General features: G+C 37.6%; 2 protein-coding genes across 13 annotated transcripts in view; one reads left to right on the forward strand and one right to left on the reverse strand.

The window, feature by feature from the left end:
* nphs1 (NPHS1 adhesion molecule, nephrin) overlaps positions 1 to 23,376 on the reverse strand; it is a 483,647-nt gene that overhangs the window by 394,830 nt on the left and 65,441 nt on the right. For 8 of the 11 annotated variants that reach the window (XR_012390576.1, XM_073923249.1, XM_073923251.1 and 5 more), the window contains exon 1: positions 14,441 to 14,481. The exons of the other annotated variants lie outside the window; for them this stretch is intronic. The gene's annotated coding sequence lies outside the window, so the exon portion shown is untranslated. Of the gene's footprint in view, positions 1 to 14,440; positions 14,482 to 23,376 lie in introns of those variants that run through there. 11 annotated transcript variants of the gene reach the window in all.
* The window catches only part of kirrel3l (kirre like nephrin family adhesion molecule 3, like), an 85,874-nt gene continuing 79,289 nt past the window's right edge, over positions 16,792 to 23,376 (forward strand). The window contains exon 1 of one of the 2 annotated variants that reach the window (NM_001099344.2): positions 16,792 to 17,460. In NM_001099344.2, coding sequence (NP_001092814.2) covers positions 17,421 to 17,460 — 40 coding nt within the window. In that variant the 5' untranslated portion in view covers positions 16,792 to 17,420. The remainder of the gene's footprint in view (positions 17,461 to 23,376) is intronic. The other variant, XM_073923079.1, reaches the window with a different exon arrangement.

Genomic DNA, 23,376 nt, shown 5'->3' on the forward strand with positions numbered 1-23,376 from the left:
AGAAAATGCTTCCCTGCCAGAGACGAGTTTTACGGCAAACCGTACTGTAGGTGCATTTCAGTAGGGGATGCCTAATGCCGAGTTCAGAATGCATGATTTTAGCCCGATTTTAATTTTTAGAAATTGCCGACAAATGCCTGAAATCACAGACAAATCAGTGCTAGTAAATGTGAGTGACAATCACACTTTAGGAACTATCAAACACGCAATCTGAGAGAATCGCAGATGAGCCGCCGATACCTGTACGATTTTTAGCGTGTTAAATAACTGGAGCTGTCAGCGATTCAAATCATGCCGTGTGAAACGAGTTTTGACTGAAAATAACATCAGCGATCACCTACAGCCAATGAGAAAGCAGCATTCACTTGTGTGTGAGTGTACCTGCAGGCCAGCGAGAGGTTAGAAGTTAAAAGCGCTGATGTTCGGTTTATTTGCACCCAAGAAATGGAGGAAAAACCGGTGGAAGTTTGACAGGAGCACCCGTGTCTGTTTGACGTTTCATACAGAAAGTTAAAAAAGAAAGTTGAGGAGAAATTGCTAACTCCCTTCAAACCCAGGTGAGCAAATATGTAAATTTTCTACCCCATTATCGTTATCGTCATTCTCGTTATGTAGTTAATAACAAAAGATATACTACGTGTGTTCGGTTGTGAGACGTAGTTTGGACAAAGTTGTCGGCGATCCTTTCTATTGTAAAGTCATGCAGTTTGAAACCTCGTCACCGATCAATCTTGCAGTGTTAACAAAGCAGCGACAAAACGCTACCCCAGATAGTCATGCACTTTGAAAACATCTGTGTCACGACTACTTTGAAAATCATGCAGTCTGAACTCGGCATAACGCATGTCCTGAGTGAGGAACATATCAGACAAGCCAGCCTGATCTCACGAGAAAACGCAAGTATTTTACATTTTGTCAGTTTATTGGCTAATTCATAGGAATTCATACAAGTTCAGTCGTACGATTTTAAAAAGGAAGCATGGCACCCAACCTCGCCCCTAAACCCAATCGCCATTGGGTAATGAGCAAATCGTATTAAATTGTACGAATTAGATCATACAAATTAGCCACTAAATCAATAAGTTACGAATTGGAGTGAGCGTTGGACAAGCATATGCCTCAAACATAATAATTCAACTTTATAATTATGAATAGCTGTATTCTGATGTTTTCACTTTACTGAGAATAAACAACCAGGACAAAACTAAAGTCTGTCAAGTCCACCATTTCAAGTCTAAACAAAAGTGAGCATTTTAACCAACAGCAGACCTACACATAGGCCTAATGTTATTAAGTGTCGTTTTACCATAAGTTTGAGAAATAACACTAATATTAATTGCCTACTCATAATAACCTTTATTTTACATCTACAGAATTGTGAGAATATCATGATCTTGATTTCAAGCAAAAAAAATTGTGATTCTTATTTTAGCCAGAATTGTGCAGCCCTAATGGAGAGTAAACTCCAAGAACTGAAAGATAAAAGATGACTGGTATTTACACTTTTAAAGAGGAACCGCTTCCCGTAATTCATGTGATTAAAGTCAACACTGACACGCCATCAGAAACCATCAAACCCTGCGATTTGCGCCTAAAACGGTGATCATCATTCATGCTTAATACATCACTTTCAGGAATTTGGCAGCAATTTTTTTGTGGCTGTTCAGTGATACAGCTGAGATGTGGGACTGCTGTCGAGACCGGTCAGTGCATGTCAGGGTGGCTGATCTAAATCTGTCGCCCCATCTGGGAGAGCTCGTCCAGGGATTAGATCAGTGCAGGACAGAGATCCAGAGTCTCGATCTGGCAATGATAGCCATCCCCGGACCAACAGCTGCTATGGGTCATCTTTCACTTCCAATCTCTCTCTGAAAATCTTTCACCTCATTCATGTGGCATATGAACAAACAGACACTGAATTTGATAAACCGCTTGATAATAAACTCGATTTCTATTTCAAAACATAAATTCTGGAGAATGAGGACATGTGAACTTTCGTTATAGGCGGAGCTCTGAAGGTTAATCCCCAACAACTCTAAGTCTCATCGGATGAGATAAGTCTTTGTTTTAAATAGGGCTGCACAATATATTGTTTTAGCATCAACACTGTAATATCCGTAGTTGGAGAGTGTGGGATGCTATGTAAGGATAATAGTTGACCAAACCCCATAGTTTGTTGTGCTTTAAGAATTAATTGCAAAGTGAATCATTGTAAAACAGTCCAAGCCTGTTAGAAGCTAACTTCTCTCCTCTGGTTGCCAGTCAAGTTCATTCATTTATTCATTCACCCATGCACTTTCACAATCACACACACACACACTAATCCACTACGTCCAATTTAGTTCATCCAATTCACCTATACAGCGTGTCTTTGGACTGTGGGGGAAACTAAAGCACCCGGAGAAACCCACACAAAGAAGGGGAGAACATGCAAACTCCACACAAAAGTGCCAACTGGACCAGCTGTTACTTGAACCAGTGACCTTGCTGTGAGGGGACAGTGCTAACCACTGAGCCGTCGTGCCACCACCAGTCAAGTTCAGGTTATTCCAGGTTTTTAAAGGTGTACACAACCCTTCCCCCTATATCAGTGAGTTCTTAGGGTCTCATACATAGACTAGGTCATTTAGATCAGATCATTGTGGACTGTTCCAAGGTCAAAAAAAAAGAAATCAACGGCAATCACGCATTTCCAGTGGTAGAGCCAAAATTATGGAATGGTCAGTTCACATTTCGAGTCTTCTGGTTTGAGTCGTTCGTTCATCACGTGACAGCATGTAAAGAGAGATGACTCATATGAATGCATATGATTGGCTTCTGTCTTCCACGTGATGAATGAACAACTCAGAGTACTCGAGAGATGAACGAATTAAGTCTTTTTTCAGGTATAAATGCATTTGATTGGCTTCTGTCTTTTACATGATAAATAAACAACTCAACCAGAATACTCGAGAGACGAACGAATCAAATCTTTTTCCAGCTCTAAATGCATATAATTGGCATCTTTTACGTGATGAACTACCAATTCAAACCCGGGACTCAAGAGATGAACGAATCAAATTTTTTTCTGGCTCTGAATGCATATGACTTGCTTCTGTCTTTTACGTAATGAACAAATAACTCAAACGAGGACTCGAGTGATGAAAGAATCAAATCTTTTTCTGCCTCTAAATGCATATGATTGGCTTTTGTCTTTCACGTGATGAATGTAATGTGCGCATGCAAGATTTTAAAATTAACGAATCGGTCAAGAACAACCCATCACTAATTAGCATTTAAAGCAAGTTTAATGCTTTCAGGTGGACAAACCATTTCCAACTTTAAAGTTTATCATTTTAAATTTATACAGGGTTAATGTTGAATAGGAGTATTCAATTCCTGGTCGCTTAGAAAAATATACAGCTGCTTATTTTATTTGCTTTTTTGTTATATGGTGTATAAATCCTTATGTCATTTATATACTATGCAGATGCATTAACCAATAAAATCCCCAAAATCATTCCAAAATAATGACTTCTTTCCAAATAAAGCAATTCAAGTCATCTGGTAAAGAGTTTTTCATATGATATATATATTACAAAAAAAACAATGTTAGTTTTTCCCCCAATGTTGTGCAGTCCTAGTTTTAAAACTACAAAGCCCTATCTGATATTCAATCTGACAAGATAATGATAAAGATCAGCTTTTTAAAATGTGAACACTATAATCTTGCTTCGTCTCCTGAAGATTTCAGCAAAAACACTTCTCATAACTAGGCCAAAATCTGAAGTATTTGACTTATCCCACACCGCCTGAGCTATGAGCGCGAATAATAACTCAAACCGTGTGAAGAGAGGTGTGCTATTACTTTCATAAGCGAACAGATTTTCACATGGTGAATGCTAAAATGAATGACAGGATTTCTTTGGCTGACACTGAAAGAGCACCCAATCTTTTTTTCTCCTTTTTTTAACTTGGGTTGCAAAGCAACCACTAAGCAACTAACCAGAAGACCAAAATGAATAACAAAAATAAATAATCATGAAAAACCATTGCAAAATCATAGCGATTCTCTGGCATCCCCCTATAACTCTGCTTCTCATCTCCACTTTTAAAAAATAGAGGTTCCATGGATATGTACACTTACCGGCCACTTTAATAAGTACACCTGTTCAACTCCCATAAGCGCAAATTTTTTTAAGCAGCCAATCACATGGCAGCAACTCAATGCATTTAGCCATGTAGACATGGTCAAGACGATCTGCTGCAGTTCAAACTGAGCATCTGAAAGGGGATGAAAGGTGATTTAAGTGACTTTGAACGTTGCATGGTTGTTAGTGCCAGATGGGCTTGTCTGAGTATTTCAGAAACTGCTGATCTGCTGGGGTTTTCACAAACAAAAATCTCTAGGGTTTACAGAGAACAGTCCAAAAAATATCCATTTCTGTGCCTTGTTCAAATGCCTTGTTGATGCCATAGGTCAGAGGAAGAATGGCCAGACTGGTTCTAGTTTACAGAAAGACAACAGTAATTTAAATAACCACTCATTACAACAGAGGTATGCAGAAGAGTATCTCTTAACACACAACCCACCAAACCTTGAGGCGGATGGGCAACAGCACCAGAAGACCACACCGGGTGCCACTCCTGTCAGCTAAGAACAGGAAACCGAGGCAACAATTCACACAGGCTCACCTAAATTGGACAATAGAAGATTGGAAAAACGTTGCCTGGTCTTATGAGTCTTGATTTCTATTGCAACATTCGGATGGTAGGGTCAGAGTTTGGCGCCAACAACATGAAAGCATGGATCCATCCAGCCTTGTATTAATGGTTCAGGCTGGTGGTGGTGGTGTAATGGTGTGGGGGATATTTTCCTAGCACACTTTGGGCCCATTAGTACCAATTAAACATTGTGTCAACGCCACAGCCTACCTGAGTATTATGACCACAGTATACCCATCTTCTGATGGCAAATTCCATAAGGATACTGCGCCATGTCAAAGCGTGAATCATCTCAGACTGGTTTCTTGAACATGACAATGAGTTCACTGAACTCAAATGGCCTCCACAGTCGTAAGACCTTAATCCAATAGGGCACCTTTAGGATGTGGTGGAACGGGAGATTCGCATCATGGACGTGCAGCTGACAAATCTGCAGCAACTGTGTGATGCTATCATGTCAATATGGACCAAGGTCTGAGGAATATTTTTAGTTGTTGAATCTATGCCATAAAGGTTTAGGGCAGTTCTGAAGGCAAAAGGGGGTCCATCCCGGTACTAGTGAGGTGTACCTAATATAGTGGCCAGTGAGTGTATGTATGCATGCATGTGTATAAATATGATATATGTACATTCATAACTACACACTGATTTGTAATCCTACAGAGATAGAGAAAAAAAAATGGAGTGCACTGGTGTGACACATTTTAGGACAATTTCTTTCCAGTCTGTCAGTAAACATCTGTGATAGTGGGTGGACAATTTTTTTATCTACATCCCTTCGGCATCCTTTCCAAACTCCTCCACCATCCGCACTCACTTTATGACCCACTTTAAAACACAGTGGCCATCATCCCAAACTTGCTCTCAAGCAGCCTTGATATAACCCAAAGCCTGAAAGCGGCATCCAATCTGAGTTCATTCGAAATCATCTTGGATGAGAAAACACACTTTTACCCTAGCGCTCTACCTGCCAATTGGATCCCGCTGCCAACCTTCAAGCATCATTATCAGTTTTCCAGGGCCTAGATTACTGTTGTGTACTCGGCTTTTAATGTGCATTTTTATTGTGGGCTGTTCAGGAAAGAAGGTGCGAAGAATATAAATCTGAACATTTCCTAGGTGAATGATAGTTTTGTTCAGACATCCTCAAATCAGCTTTAATCACCACCGATTGAAAACACACCAGGCAGACACAGGCTGCCCCAAAGAGAATGTGCTTTTATTGATCAGATTGTTCAGCCTGAACTTACTGATTAGCCCAGATGGAACAAATAGTAAAAAAAAAAAAACATAAACATGAAAATAGAAAGCCCTGTACTGTCAGAATGCAGGCATTTTTTTCAAAACCCTTACTAGTACTCATATTATGACAACAACATTTTTTAAATAATTAAAGTGATCGTATTTCCAAAAATGAAAGTAGTGTAATTCATCACCCGTTCTAAACATGTTTGAGTTTATTTTAGTTTTTCTTTGATCTGCCTAAATGCTAACTGGTAGAGCTGCACGATTCTGGCTAAAATGAGAATCGCGATTTTTTTGCTTTAAATAAAGATCACGATTTTCTCACGATTCTGTCGATGTAAAGTAAAGGTATGGTAAAAACAAATATATATCACAACATCAATAATAATATTATGTGTAGGTCTACTGGTTTCTATAAATAATTCTATTCTACTTATAATAATTCTGATGTTGAATTATTATGTTTGAGTTATATGCTTGCAATCTGTCATTAGAGAAATTTATTCACTGGTAAAATCAGACATTTGCCATTATCAGATTATATTCAACAATATATAGGCTAGAGTACTTATACTAACATTGTAAACATTTATTTTTATGCACAACTGTGGGTTCGCTATGAAAGAAAAAAACATCAAATGCTTGTCGCAGTCATAACTCTATAATGCGATACGATCATTTGAATGAAGTGCACACTTTCGGTTTCATTTTGACTGCTAAGTGCTTGTTGATACTTCGCACGGGGCTCCCAAACAAACACTGAATATTATTTACAACTGTATTACCTGTTACTGGCAACATATGCAGGTTCTGTTCATTAAAGTGTACGTGTCATTACAGTTCATTCATTGGTTATAGTATACCAGGGCCTTAACAGGGGCTTCAATGGCATGCAATATCACTGATGGAAAAATATGTAGTCAAAAATATACAACTAACCAACATGAAGGTTTTTGTTATAATCTGCTGGACTGCTGCATTGCACAGTTAATTCATTAAGATGCATGAATCATAGTTTTTAGTCATAATTAATCATACACAATCCTTTTTTTTTGTTGTTTTTGAAATGACCACAGCTTTAAGCAACTACTATAAACAAAAACCAGACCAATGTTATGAGAAAACGTAACTATATTGAACAGAAAACAGAAAAGTGGCTACTCACTATCCTCCGGCTTAGTTATCGATTTATCAGGAGGACGCCACAGCGGAATGACCCACCCTGCCATATGCCCTTTCAGCCCCAACAAATCTCTGGGAAACACCCAGAAACACTACAACCAATTTTAGTTTTCCCAATTTACTAAGGGTGTCACGATTTCGATTTTTAACTTCGATTATCGAACAAAAAATAGAATCGTCGATGCTGCCACGCCCCCATGTCACGTTAGATTGGCTTGCCAAGCAGGAAAAAAACAGGCTTGTTGAAGTGCTTGTTAAACTGCAGACGCAGAGCTTAAATCCTCTCCTCTTTCAATGAAGTCACCGTTGTGGAAGTATTTTGGATTTCCAGTGAGTTATGTTGACAACGTTCATGTTGTCGACAAAAAAAAACAACACAGTTTTGCAAGCTCTGCTATGTACGTATTATGTACAGTTCGTCCGATAGACAACACTGGCATTGCGATCCTCCGCCCGCCCCCGTTGCAAATCCGCTCACGAAAAGTACACACTCAGGCCCTGTTTACACTGTCTTTGTTTTTAAATGGCATTTTAGAACGACAACGATTTGACATCCACAGTGGCGTGTAGCATTTCTGAGCAGCCCTCCTTCCTCTCTACCTCTGAAAATGCACATCACGTGACCACACAGACACAGACGCACATACAGCCTTGCGCTCGAGAGAGCAGGTCCAGGCAGTCAGAGGACTGCTTCAATCTCAAAACTGTATAATTTGTTTATGGGTAAAACAAAGACCATCCAGGTCAGGTAGTTTAAACGGTAGGCTACAAATAATTAATTGGTCATTAATTAATTAATTATTCATAATCGAAAATCGAATCGTGCCTTTAGAATCTAGGATTTGGAGGATCGTGACACCCTTACAATTTACCTATATGCATGCAAATACCCCACAGAAAAGCCACATGACATGTCCCAGTCAGGAGTCCAACCAGTACCGACCACTGAGCCACTGCACTGCCCGAAAAATGACTAATTCATACAATTCCATATGAATTCATATAAAAATGTATGCTTTTTCTTAAAAGGACGCATACCCCCAAACCCAACCCCTCCTTGGAGAATGAGCAAATTGTATTAATGTACAAGTTAATACAAATTAGCAACTAAATCAAAATGTTACAAGTTGTCATTAGGTTGCATTGCGCAAACAGCACTGCATTGCAAACACAGCAAACTACATTACATGCATAGACTCTCAACAGCACAAGCCTTCCTTCATTAATGACTATATTATAATCACTTGATATTCTCTGTAACTTTAAACCTGATGATAGAAACTAAGAATACAATAAAAGGCAAGGCATATGGAATGAAGCGGCGTTTTATCACGCTCCTGTTTCCGTAACACAGCCTTTTTCAGCAGCCAGTGGCCCACCAAAAGGCCATATCCTTGACCCATCGGCAACTATATACCTCCTGAACTTCCCCTGAGCTACTTTGATTTCAGCCAACTCTGCTTTCAATAATGGGCCTCCATGGTATCTTGATATAGAGATGAAGGACGTGCTGCTGACTGCTCTTTTCATGATGGTATCTGCAGTTATAGTTGGACAAAGATGACTAAACTAGAAAGAGTACTCATGTTGGAAGCGGGACTAGCATGGATCTCAAACTATTGCATGGTATAAGCAATATTAGGTGGAATGAATAAGATGACTGGCATAGGTAAAGGCAGAGAGAATTATTGCCATGTAGCAGTACTTAGAGTTATGGTTGACACAGATCAAGGCTGTACTCAATAACACAATTATAGTAAGAGCTGCTGTAATGTCCCCATATGGTTGATGTAAAGGGAGGGGAACTTTGACCGCCGCCGACTGCTCAGCACTAAAGTCTAAACTGATGCCTGATGTTTTTAATGATGAATGGTGAAAATAATATGCTTGCCACACACTGTTAAAAGCGGAGGTGGGGGGAAATCAAGCTGAAGGAAAAGTTTAAGTCAACAAGAAATGGAACTTGCAACCCCTTTTATTTCTTAAATGTGACGTGATGAGTGAAATGAAACATTCTACGAGAGAGAGAAAAAAGTCAGATGGAAACTGATGTTAATCAAACCATTAAAAATCAAGACGTCAATAGCTTGTGAAGCAAATATCAAAAGGAGAATAGAAATTTCTGATTTTCCAAGTTGCGAGTTGCCCACGCAAGATTTCTTACTCAATATTTGGTAAACAAAACTTTTAGAACATACACACACCGGCCGCTTTGCCTTCAGAACTGCCTTAATTCTTTGTGGCATAGATTCAACAAGGTACTGGAAATATTCCTCAGAGATTTTGGTCTACATGATGGCATCAAACAGTTGCTGCAGATTTTTCTGCTGCATATCCATGATGCGAAAGTGTCAAGAAAATATCCCCCACACCATTATACCACCACCATCAGCCTGAACCATTGATACAAGGCAGGATGGATCCATGTTTTAATGTTGTTGATGCCAAATTCTGGCCCTACCATCTGAATGTCGTAGTAGAAATCAAGACTCATCAGACCAGTCAATGTTTCTTCTATTGTCCAATTTTGGTAAGCCTGTGCAAATTATAGCATCAGTTTCCTGTTATTAGCTGACATGAGTGGCACCCGGTGTGGTCTTCTGCTGCTGTAGCCCATCCGCCTCAAGGTTTGACGTGTTGTGCGTAGGCATCGGACGATAATCGTTTTCAAGGTATACCATGGTTTGGGATAAGTCAAGGTTTTTAAACCGCCAACATTTTCGGCTATACCATTCCTACAGTACATATGTACGATTTTTTTATTTACATATTTTTTAGGAAAACAGTATCTCCAGCAGAAAAGATGTCTAAAATTGCAGTTTTTAATTGTAAACAAATCTGTGATTTTAAAACAAATGAATATAGCAGAAGTCAATGCTTGATTTGAATAATTTAGACTGACATGTTTACTGTTCCAAAATATATTGTGTTCAACGGGGAAAATGTTTTTGTTTTTTACCCAGACATTTAAAAAGAATTCATTTTAGAGCAGTAATTACAATACTGAAGAGGGATATTTTGATTCAAGGTTATCATACCGTCAGAATCTAATACCGGCCTATGCCTAGTTGTGCGTTCTGTCTGGCCATTCACCTCTGATATAAACAAGGCATTTGCGCCCATAGAACTGCCGCTCATTGGATATTTTCTCTTTTTCAGATCATTCTGTAAACCCTAAACATGGCTGTAAATAAAAAAAAAACCAGTAGATCAGCAGTTTCTGAAATACTCAGACCAGACCGTCTGGCACCAACAATAATGCCACCATCAAAGTCACTTAAATCTTCTTTCTTCCCCATTCTGATGCTCAGTTTGAACTGGAGCAGATCATCTTGACCATGTCTACATTCCTAAATGCATTGAGATGCTACCATGTGATTGGCTGATTAGAAATTTGCATTAATGATCAGTTGAACAGGTGTACCTATTAAAGTGGCTGGTCAGTGTATTTCAATATAATATGACTGAAAATTTTAATCAGTAATTGTGATGATAAATACATTAAGATAATAAAAAGGTAGCTGTTTTAATATGAACTACTATCAAACAAAGGAAAATGAGTGAACAAATCGGGATGCTGACATAAACAGATAACCAAATCTGCTAATTATACATATTCATTTTAGATCACAAACATTTTAATCACATCATTAAAATACGGATTTCAGTTTACAATCGAATGTCAACAACTAAAAGTTAAAAAGTCAGGAAGCTAAAAAAAGATAAGTGAAATGTAGGTTATAGGCCAACTTGCTAAGCTAATTACCCAGGCAAGATTTCCTATTTTACTTAAGCTGAAGTTCTAAAATAAACAAAAAATGTAAAAGTTAATTTAAAAAATACAGGGAATGTCTAATGAAAATCACAGAAGTGATTAAAATAAGTACAGTTTTAGTTCTGAGGGGCTGAGTTATGTCACAAAAAGAGGACAAAGCAAATGACATTTTCATGACAAAGCCATTTTCAGTTCATGCTGCCTTTAAAGACGCTATTGAGTTCTGTACATCACCACCTAATTTACACTGCAGTCATACACTGGTTGATAAAATGAGACATTTGAAACTCAAGAATGACATTATAATATGCCTGAGACTATGAATAGCATACATTCTGTGACATTTGGATGAAATAGACACAAACCAGCTCAGATTTATGCATTTAGAAGAAACGCTGACCTTTAAGTGATACAATATTTACTTAAGGGATGTAGAAGAGACCATTTTAGGATCGACAAAGAGACATTTTAACCTTTGTGCAACAGCACAATAACAGTTTGTTCAACGTCAGCAAGAAATAAGTTCTCCATAGAGGGGGCACCATTTTAGTTTGCCTTGAAGACAAATGCCCAGGAAGCTGTGTTTGTTGTCTGTCAGAGCGAGATCGGAATCGACTTTTTAGTGCTGTGTCAAATTAAACCGCAATCTCACAACAATATACTTGTTTCAGCTCAACTTTGCATCAGCCTTGCAAATTAGACAAAAGGGAAAAGGCTTCAATGGTAATTTTCAGCCTGACGTTTCTTTTTCTAATTGACCCCAGGTCAAATGGGTCCGAGATAATATTTTCTTAAAATATTCTCATTTCCTAGGGAGTCGCATTTCCATAGAACTTCACCTCATGCTTTATTTATGACTTTCTTTACAATTACCATGCAAATGACGTCTTAACTGTCTTCTGCCCCTAACAGAACAGTTTAGTAAATATCAAACTGTATTAATTATTAACAAATCTACAGTCTAAAACCCCCACTTATAACTACATGAATTATTTAAGCGTTCACAAGCCCTTGGTGGGTTATAGCACCCTCAAAGTGGTTACAAAATAAATTATTGTATATTGCAGTGAGGGCAACATGGTGGCGCTGTGGGTAGCACAATCGCCTCACAGCAAGAAGGTCGTTGGTTCAAGCCCTGGGTGGGTTAGTTGACATTTCTGTGTGGAGTTTGCATGTTCTCCCTGTGTTCGCGTGGGTGTCCTCCAGGTGCTCCGGTTTCCACAATGAGTCAAAAAAAAAACATGTGGTAAAGGTCAGTGGTTCTCAAACTGTAGTACAAGTACCACTAGTGGTATGCGGGCTACTTCTGGTGGTACGTGGAGAAATCAAACATGTCATATGTACATGCTACATGCATTTCAAAATTTATTTAAAAAAATATATTTATATATAAATGATGACATATAGCCTATATTTCTGAGGCAACATTTACAGGTGTTGATGAACTGGCGACTATATTTGAATACTTTACATTTAAGTAGAGGTTTTTTGTTTTTTTTTTTTACTTTTGAGGAACAGTAACCTACACTGTAAAAAAATAAATCTGTAAACTTTACAGTAAAAAAACATCAGCTGTGGTTGCCAGTATTTTACCGTTAAATATACGGTAAAAACCGTAAAAGTATTTTTTTTATTTTTACAGTAAACTATGGTAGTTCATTAATTTATAGATGTAATATGTCTGTATTTCAAATTACCAAAATCTACACATCTTTTGTTACACAGTTAGACACGTTAACACAGCCATATGGAGGTGGTGATGAGAAAGTTACTTAATGAACTAATGCTCATCCCAAACAACTTTTCACATAACCAGAAAAGTGTATCAGTGTATAGAAGGTGCTCATTGTCATTCATACAACTACTAAACACCAGTATGGTAACACGCATGAAATTCATGAAATATGAAATGAAATAAATGAAATAAACATTGTATTTCATGACAAATATTATTGTCATGAAATAAACATTGTTTATCAACATTAAATGTAGCATAAATATGTAATGTACAAAACTCAACTGAACTGGAAACAACTAAAAAGATCTATAATCATTGCAACAAAAAGCACAAAAAGTGACGCGCCATGCAGGAAATTCTGGAAAAGTCAATTTACAGTTATTTGCTGTGTATATATATATATATATATATATATATATATATATATATATATATATATATATAAATAAAGGAAACATACTGTTATCCAGGTTATTGATTTTTACTGTAGCATTTTGTCAGTTTTTTTAACCATTGAAACCATGGACATTTTTACAGTGTCCCATTTTTAAAATTTAAAAGCATATTTAAATTTAAATATTGATGTTTTATTTTTATTTTTTACATATAAGCACAGTGTTAATGTTCAAACTATTTATAATGTTTAAAGTGGCTGACAATAGCAAATATTTATAACAATAGAAATTAATCTGCCTCGTTTTTGAACGGGGCAGTGCTGTCTTTGCTTTATCGGGCACACTACACTACTGTTCTTCAATACTGCTTATCATTGTGGTACTTTGAGAGACAATTCTTTTCTGAGGTGGTACTTGATGAAAAAAAGTTTGAGAACTACTGGTATACGCGAATTGGGTAAGCTAAATTGTCCGTAGTGTATGTGTGTGAATGAGTGTGTATGGATGTTTCCCAGTGATGGGTTGCAGCTGGAAGGGCATCCGCTGCATAAAATATATGCTGCATAAGTTCCACTGTGGCGACCCCAGATTAATAAAGGGACTAAGCCGAAAAGAAAATGAATGAATCTTACAGTGAGAGGCTCACTAAGAATTGAGGTAAAGTTCATTTGACATTTGTATATTCATTCAGACAACTTATGACATGATCCCTATATTGTTTATCATACTTTGAATATTCAGTCTGAAACTGCAAGTGTGCTTTCATAACAACATTAGTACTATTTGACTGATTGTGAACAATGTTGTACTTTGATAGTCATTGGCTGTTAATGATTTCCTTATTTAGATTTTGCCAAGAATACATGCCTGCAATTGTTTTATTAAGGAGAAAGTCTGATTGTGCAAATATAAAACCAACTTTACCCCAATCTAAGAAGTCACGTCACTCGTGGCTTTGTTCAAACAACGAAAGTAGATGTTAATTAGCAGGTCTGGCTCACACCCTGTCAAAACCTGGTAAACTTAACGCGGTGGTTGTTGATGTTTACTCGACACTCACGGCAGGCGTGAGACCCCGTTTCAACTCGCAGGAATCCCATCATCTGCGCCTCCAGCAAGCTGTTTCTCTCATCAGCATGTGTCTGTGAACGGCAGTCTCACATTTGATCCCCTCACCTGCAATAAATCTTAACGGGATGGAGACCACAACCGTCAGCGAGGTTTTATAGTCATCACCTCTTTGACACGATGGATAAAAGTTTCCAGCGTATTTTTTGATGAGAAAACACAAAGGGGGATGCTAAAAAGGGCTTCCTTAACTATGACGAACATGTTGGCGTACTACCTAACCATTAAGATTCATTTCCATCGCTGCAAAGTAGTACAAACAATGTAGCTTACCTTTTGCACGTGGATATCCGGTTGAATCCCAATCAACATTTGAAGATGACGTGTATATTTCCGGAGCTATATGACGCGTTCTGGGACAATCGCAAAATAACAACAACTGCGTCGACCTCTAGGCCTACGTTATTTACACGCATGCGCAGTCAGGATCAGCAAGCAATCAGAAACTCCATTGAAAATACTGAAGTAAAATCTATTTTAACACATAAAATAAAATAGCGCAAAAAAAAAAAAAAAAAAAAAAAACTCAACGCAGTTCTTCTTATTCATTCTGAGACCCACTATATATTATATCAATCAAGTTGTGCAAATCATTGATATTTAAAGAGAACAGACGCTGCGATTTTGTAATGGCATACAGCTCACCGGAAGCGCTTTAACTGGGTTATTAAAAATTAAAAGTCCTCCTGCATAGACCCTATAGTAGCATGGTTGCAAGACGTAATAAATAAACAAACAATAACAAGACCTAGCATTACTTGTATTATACACAGTTGAAGTCATACTTATTAGCCCACCTGTTTAGTTTTTTTCCCCAATATCTGTTTAATAGAGAGAAGAATTTTTCAACACATTTCTAAACATAATAGTTTTAATAACTCATTTCTAATAACTAATTTATTTTTTATTTTTGACATGATGACAGTAAATAATATTTTACTAGATCTTTTTCAAGACACTTCTATACAGCTTAAAGTGACATTTAAAGGCTTAACTTGGTTAATTAGGTTAACTATGCAGGTTACGGTAATTAGGCAAGTTATTGTATAACGATTCTTTGTTCTGTAGATTATCAGAAAAAAATTGCTTGAAGGGGCTAATAAATTTGGTCCCTAGAATGGTTTTTAAAAAATTAAAAACTGCTTTTATTCTAGCCAAAATAAAACAAATAAGAAAAAAAATTATAAAAATAGAATATTTTCTTTATTTTTTATTTTATGTTACATATTGAATCTATGTACTTTTATATAATTATTATGCTTTTCATATTTTTTATGTAGGCCTACACACCTCTGGCATTATTTTGAATGTCGTTTATACATTTAAAAAAATGAACGCTGATAATAAATAAATAAATAAACAAACAAACAAACAAACAGAGTGAATGGTGGAATATTATTAAATAAATACATTACAATATCAAATATCATGCCATAGATTAAATTAGGCTTTACTTAGCATTCAGGTGAAGCACTTCCAGGATGATTTTTCATCTGTTTATTTTATTAGGAGTTTTTATTGACATGTCAAAGAGGTTTTCTCTCTCTCTCTCGCTCTCTCTGAAAGTTTATTTGGATATTCGCTGCTGATCTCAGCAGTTTACAACCACTATCAAACAGCATGTGACGTTCTACAAAGGATTTTGTTTCTCCTTTTCCTTTGTTTTCAGACCATCCAGTGAGAATGTTTTTCATGTTTTGGATAATGAAAATGTATTTATTATTTTATTTAATATCAGTTTGAATAAATAGGCTACACATAATGAAAGTAAGTTTTTGCAAATAATGAACTTTTTGTTGACTCATTTATTTTATTTTCAACTTAGTCCCTTTATTAATCAGGGGTTGCCACAGCAGAATGAACCGCTAACTCAGGCCTGTAGCCAGCCTGGTGAAAAAGAGTGGTTATTTTTTCCTAAAACATGTATTTTTTTGCAGTTATTGTTTTCATTTTCTATTTAATTATGAGGTTTTAATACTTTTTAAGCACTATTTTTGCTGGATTAGCTTGTCAAATAGTCATCAACCACATTTTTAATGTAGGCTACCAAAAACATTAACTAGAAGAATTTTTTTTAATAATGCTTACTTTTCTAATACAAATCTACTACATTATATATCATTAGAAAAAAGCATGCTGTTCAAGTTTCAGATGAAAAACTAGCCTGTTGTGCCACCGTGATGCCCTGAAATTATTATTTATTTATTTATTGTTATAACTTATTTAATTTCTTTTTTATTTTAATTTTATTTATTTATTTATTTTTGCTTTACGTCAACTTTTCGGACACAGATATCCATCCACAAATAAAGCTCTAAACAACAACAACAACTGACCAAGTAAATACGTCTCACTGAATCACAGCAGATGCATATTGAGTCTTTATTTAAAGAAACCCCATTAGGATCATCTGCTCCGTAAACTCTGTTTGCTCCAGGACACACCTGTTTACTTTCCCCCAGCAGTTTATTCATTCAGAGGCGCGCATAACCAAGCACCCCCTGTTGTTTAAGGACCAAACACCCTCATGTTAGTCACCCCCCTATAGTTTAAACCCTTAACCAATCGCAGGACCCGGGGGCGTAGGCCAACGGTTGTCCCTAAGGACTGAGAATTACTTCATTCTCAAACTCGATGGTCCCCAGGCAAAGCAAAAAGCGCCTGCGCTATTCACCGTGCCAGCATCCAGTCAGCCAGTAGTAGCCTATACGACAGCCAGTGCGGATCGTATCCTCGCCCCTGCATAACAGGAGAGTGAGCTCGCGGAGACAGACAGCAGTACTGAGGAAGCTGTGCGCAAGAGAAGGCGTTTATATGCGCTGTAGAGCTTGTGGTGCTGAAACGCGCTCAGTTGCACAGGAGCGCGGAGCCCCGCAGATCGGGAGAGAGGGAGATTTTTGCTTTCAGTCGCAGGATTTACTCCGAGCACTTGGATTGATGCATTAAAGCAACTTCAACTGAACAAAACCGAGCGAGGAGATATTCATTCAAGACAAGGAGGACGATCGCAAGAAAGTTCTGAACTTTAAACAGACACCCAGCATTGATGCTCGGATGGCAGTAGAGACTTTCAGCTCTCAGAGCTGATGCTGACATAATCACTTTTGCTTTTCTTTCACATTTTTTACCTTATTGAATCAAGAGGTGGGCGAGGACCAGCAAAAAAAAACACCCTTCTGCGTTCAGTCCGGTCGGAGCTTTCGTGCGCACTTTCAGTCTGGACTGCAGGACAAGTGTTGAAGACTCCGGAAACATGTTGGCGTTTTACATCGCATTGTGCCTTTTAGGAACAGGTAAGACAATCCGTTTTAGTTAAGCAACTAGTCTAAAGCTGAAATCGGATGTGTGTAATTCTGAGCGATGCGCCAACCTAATCGTAACGCGATTATCAGCGGCAGCGCGCCCGGTTCTGAAGTTAACGCAGTGTGTTTTAGGTGTGTCGGAGGTGCGTTTTGTGACATATGAGGTTCTAGTGAGACCCTGGCGATACACTGGGCGAGTGGCACTGCGCCAAATGCAAACAAGGCTAATTTGGAAATTAAACTTGTTCAGTACAGGCGTGTTCTCCAGCATAATGCTGCGGTTGTTGATCTACAGCTCTCTGCACCCGTGCAGAAGTACTGTGGCTGTGTCATGATGATGCACTGATGGCATTATATTGCTATATTACTGAAATGTATGGATTTGTATGGCACACTAATTAGGCTACTTAATGGTGCATGCCAAAACATGCTAATGTCATATAGCTTCATCAAGTGCTGCTTCTACTTATGTAGTATATTGTGTCATACTGTGTAGATATTAAGAAAAACACTCAGATATTGGCATATTCATCTCAATATGGTGTTTGTGTATGTGTGATGGATCTAATGAATGTGCTTTGGAAACTTTTTTGTAATCGGTATGGAACAAGTGGGTGCAATTCTGACTAATGCATACCTGTGTGTTTATACTAGACCTGAGGGTATACTGTACACGAGTGACATGTTGATTTGAGTTACTCAGTGCCCCATTTAATGGCATCGTCTAGACAGCAGACTTGGAGAAAAGTTGAAGAAGGAACCAGGTGTGACCATGATAGAGTGATAAGGGTTTGAAAGTGTGTTAAAAGCCATAGAGGTCTGATGCATTAAAGATGTGCTGATCACAGTCTCCAAAACAGAAGAAACACCTCTTAATAATTTCACAGCAAACCCCATCAGGAAGTCACCATCTCCTCTCTTCTCTCAAACAGAATAATTGAACAGCATTAAATAAATATAAATGGTGCTGGGCAGAGGTGCGACATTTCTCTATACAGTCTAATGGGAGCCGGGAATGCGCGCGATCTGAAGGATTATGCTCCTCGCAGTGTTGATTTATTCATTATTTTGTACTTTATGTAGTAGTGGCCGCGGGCATCTCTCGCAAGCCTGATCTGCTGTGAGTGTGAATGAGCTGGCGATCGTCTGCTGCACTCAGCCTCTTTGTTTCTGATGGAGTGGCAGCGCTGCGGAGAAACGGAAAACGGGAGACACTCTTTTAAAAATGACCCAGTAGAACGCGTTCCAAAGGGGGATTCTTTCATTAAAGGAACATTTCGAACGTGCTTTAGTAGCCTATATACGCTGATGATGTGTACGGAACGCCACTCTGACTACGCGGAGAGTGCAGCAAGACTGATGAAATGACTCTCGTGAACAGGTTCTTTACAGTGAGTCATAAACATAAAGGGAGACTGCTGTAATCCGATTCCCGACTGAATGATTTGTTATGAACTGGTTCGTCTTAGTGAGTCGCGAGCGGTAGAGTTCAAATAACGAATATGACTCTAATGAGTCGGTTCTTTTTTGTGAATTAAAAAACGCCGTGACCAATGTTGTTCGATTTCCGAACAAATGACTCCCATGAGCCGACTCTTTATAGTGAATGCAATTAAGCGGTTTTAGATGAGAGTGTGTAAAGACCATTTTGAGGGAAGTAAACAATAACAATGGTCTTAACGTATTTCCAGTTTTACGTTTCTCGAAGTTTCCGAGAATCCAAAAAGGTATACGTTGATAAATAATGCTGTGATAGTTGTTTTAACGTTGAGTTATGGTTGAATTCCCTCTTTTTACATTTATAAAAAAGTTTGACAAGCAGGAAATGATCATAACATCCCCACATTGAAATGGTCTATGCGTGTTTTACTCGACTCTAAACAAGAATTGTTGTGTTCTTTGGTGTGTGTGGCTTACAATGTAAGCTAAATATGTAAATATGATCTGTGAAACTAATTAAAATGCGTTTTTTAGCCTGGTAATATTAAAGAATGCTAGGTTTTACATAATTCCTTTATATTTTCCCAACAAAAATCAATTATGTTAACTTAATAGTAACTAATAGTTTTTTACAAATTTAAGTCAATTGAACAAAAAAAATTACGTTGTCCCAAAAAAAAAAAAAAAACGCAAAACAATACACTGTAAAAAATGCAGGGTTCCACACAATTCATTCACGTTGTCCCAACACAAATTGATTAAGTTAACTAAAAGTTTTAATTTAACTGGATTAAACATAAAAATAAAGTTATCCCCATAAAATCTCAAGAATTGTGTTGTTTCAGCTCCTTTTTAATAAGTAGTTTGAACAAGCAGCAAAAGTCATTTTGATCGTCTTATTATCTTAGTAACCTATTTGTATTTTTCCACTTCAAATGTACATCTTCCCAAACATATAGCCTAACAAACAACTGGAGATGTTAAATTCTTAACAGTTCTCTTCCCTGCAGAGTGACACTGTAGAATATGCATGTGAACTTTTTTACAGCACCACAACATGCAATTTGAATCATATGCAGTAAACAAGTCTGTGCCTACCCGGTTTGTTTTCTGTAGCATTACTTTTAAAACTTCCAAACTCTTTCTTCTCTTTAAAGTATGCTATTTGATGTTAGCTGTGTTTGATTTTGCACTGATTATTTTACACCACAGGTGGCGCTATACTTGACTGTGAAAGGTTGATTCATTTGCAGAGTAGTAGCTCCAGCATCCTCGAGCCTGGCCTATTTTTACAGTGTGTCTGTTGTTTCCACGCCTTTTAACAAATATTTTATTCATCGGGTGTATTATTAACGCCGGCTTTGATTCTGCTTGAGATAAAGGCTTCAAAATCCCCCGGCCCCCTCAGATCCAAAAGTGTTTCTTCTCCCAATTAACGGCGTAACCGCAAGCGAGGCAAAGCGCTTTCGGTCGGCACTCCAGTAAACGAATTAAAAACAAATGTTTATTGGCGGTTAAGCTGCGCTTTCTGTCTGTCTCTTTGATAAATGAGGCCGCCGTATTGACACGGATGGAGGCGGTAATTAAATTTAAATGTTGAATCTAAATGCCTACCATCACAAACTTAGAGGGAATATATAAATTAGACGGAAATGTTAATAAAATGCCTGCCTGGTTCACAAATAGCCTGTAAATTTATAATAATCACCACACACAGCATAAAATAACACTATGAATCAGTTAAATGGATAGTTCACCCAAAAATGAAAGTTCTGTAGTCATTTACCTTCGATTTTAACACAAAAGAAGATATTTTGATAAAAGATCGTAACCGGTAACCATTGACTTCCATAGTATTTGTTTTTCCTACCATAAAATTCAATAGTTACAGGTTTCCTTCAAAATATCTTCAATAGCATTCAACAGGAGAAAGAAACACATGAAGGTTTTGAACCGGTAACCATTGACTTCCATAGTGCATGCTTTTGGTATCGTAGAAGTCAATGGTTACAGGTTTACAGCTTTCTTCAAAATAATTTGGTTAGTATTCAACAGGAGAAAGAAACATGAAGGTTTGGAACCAGTAACCATTGACTTGCTTAGTACTTGCTTTTTTGTACCATAGAAGTCAATGGTTACTGGTTTCCAGCTTTCTTCAAAATATCTTTGTTAGTATTCAACAGGAAAAGGTTTGGAACCGGTAACCATTGCCTTTCATGGTATTTGTTTTTCCTAATATAAAAGTCAATGGTTACTGGTTTCCTTCGAAATATTTTCATTAGCATTCAACAGGAAAAAGAAACAAATGAAGGTTTTGAACCGGTAACCATTGGCTTCCATAGTACTTACTTTTCGTACTATAGAAGTCAAGGGTTACTGGTTTTTACCTTTCTTTAAAATAACTTTGTTAGTATTCAACAGGAGAAGGTTTAAAACTGGAAACCATTGCCTTTCATGGTATTTGTTTTTCCAAATATAAAGTCAATGGTTACAGGTTTCCTTCAAAATATCTTTATTAGCATTCAACAGGAGAAAAAAACACATGAAGGTTTGGAACCAGTAACCATTGACTTCTACAGTACTTGCTTTTCCTACCAAAGACGTCAAAGGTTACTGGTTTACAAACAAATATCTTTGTCAGTATTCAACAAGAGAAGGTATGGAACTGGTAACCATTGCCTTCCATAGTACTTGTTTTTTTTATACCAGAGAAATCAATGGTTACAGGTTTCCAGCTTTCTTCAAAATGTCTTTGTTAGTATTCAACAGAAGGTTTGGAACTGTTAGCCATTGCCTTGCATAGTATTTGTTTTTCATAGCATAGAAGTCAATGGTTACTGGTTTACAGCTTTAGTGAAAAAAAAAACACATGAAAGTTTAAAACAACTTGAGGATGAGTAAACAGTGAGTCAATTTAACATTTTGGGTGAACTATCCCTTCAAACAAGATAAATAACTCAACAATTGATTACATTTTTGTACAAATCAGAGCTTTATCAGAGTATTTCTCTTCAACAGCTATTAGTTACAGCTACTTTGTTAAGTTTCTGTCTTGTTTAGGGGGGTAAAATATGACCCTGGCAGCACTCTGGATGTTTTTGTCATCATTAAGTGGGTGTGTTAAGTAAAACAGAAGGAGGGGGGTGAGGGAAGAATAGGATGTAGCCGAGCAATTCTTTGACAGACTGGTGGCAGCTGCTTTGGGAGGAGCAGAGAGGCTCCCGGATGGCCTGAACCACTCATCTCACCTGACATCTATACAAGCAGCACGCCACACTCTGAGAAAGCACCACCAGCTCACATCTGACTCACCAGCTCCCTCTCTGAATAATGGCTCGTGGATAGATAGCGCAGAGAAAGAAGAATTGTCCCGGTGCGCACAAACACACATGCTTCCTTACACACTCACCCAGACATATACACACTCAAACGTAGGTGCAAACACACGTCTCTTTTATCTCCAGGCCTCTCTCTTGTTTGTCTTTTCTGTTTGGCTGTCTTTTCCTCTCTCTCACACATACACGTTTTGGTGGTTTATGAGGACTATCCATGCACTGTAAAAATGCTGGTTTCCATTCAATCCCTTCATGTTGTTCCAGCTTAAGTTAATTTAATGGTTTTTACAATTTTAGGTTGATTTAACAATGAAACAACTAATAAAACAATTCATTTAAAAATAAAAAAATCAAGAATTGTGTTGTTTCAACTTGTTTAATTAAGCCAGGAGTGTCCAAACTCGGTCCAGGAGGGCCGGTGTCCTGCAAAGTTTAGCTCCAACTTCCTTCAACACACCTCCTTGGAAGTTTCTAGTGTACCTAGAAAGAGCATAATTAGCTGGTTCAGGTATGTTTAATTGGGGTTAGAACTAAAATATGCAGGACATTGGCCCTCCAGGACCGAGTGTGGAATTAAGCAGTTTGAACAAGCAGCAAACTATTGTTTTGAGTGAAGGCATAATGTTGTTTAGACTGTAAAATGCTTATTATATATCCCTTCCCTAAACCCAAATGTCACTTAAAACCTGTGGCAAATTTTGAAAGTCAAAAAACATCCTGTTAAGTATTTTGAATTATGAGGACACATGACATGTCCTCATAAACCACCTCAACATTTTAATACCTAGGTCATACTCATGCCAATATACAAATTTCTTCTCATAAAGAGAACATCACACATGTTGGTTTGTGTGATTTATGAGGACTCTCCATACGGGTAATGTATTTTATAGTCTGAAATAATTATTATATGGGTTTACCCTAGCCCTGAACCCAACCCTCACATGAAATACATTTTGAATGTGGAAAAAAACCTTTGAGTATGATTTTAAACAATTGAAAATAACAAGGACACAAGGTATGTCTTCATAAACCACCTCAACATTATAATACCCATGTCATTATACAAACTTATACTCGTTGAACCAAAACGATTACACACAAGTTGTTTTTTTGGTGATTTATGAGGACT

The sequence above is a fragment of the Danio rerio genome, chromosome 15, assembly GCF_049306965.1.
Source record: "Danio rerio strain Tuebingen ecotype United States chromosome 15, GRCz12tu, whole genome shotgun sequence".
Lineage (NCBI taxonomy): Eukaryota > Metazoa > Chordata > Actinopteri > Cypriniformes > Danionidae > Danio > Danio rerio.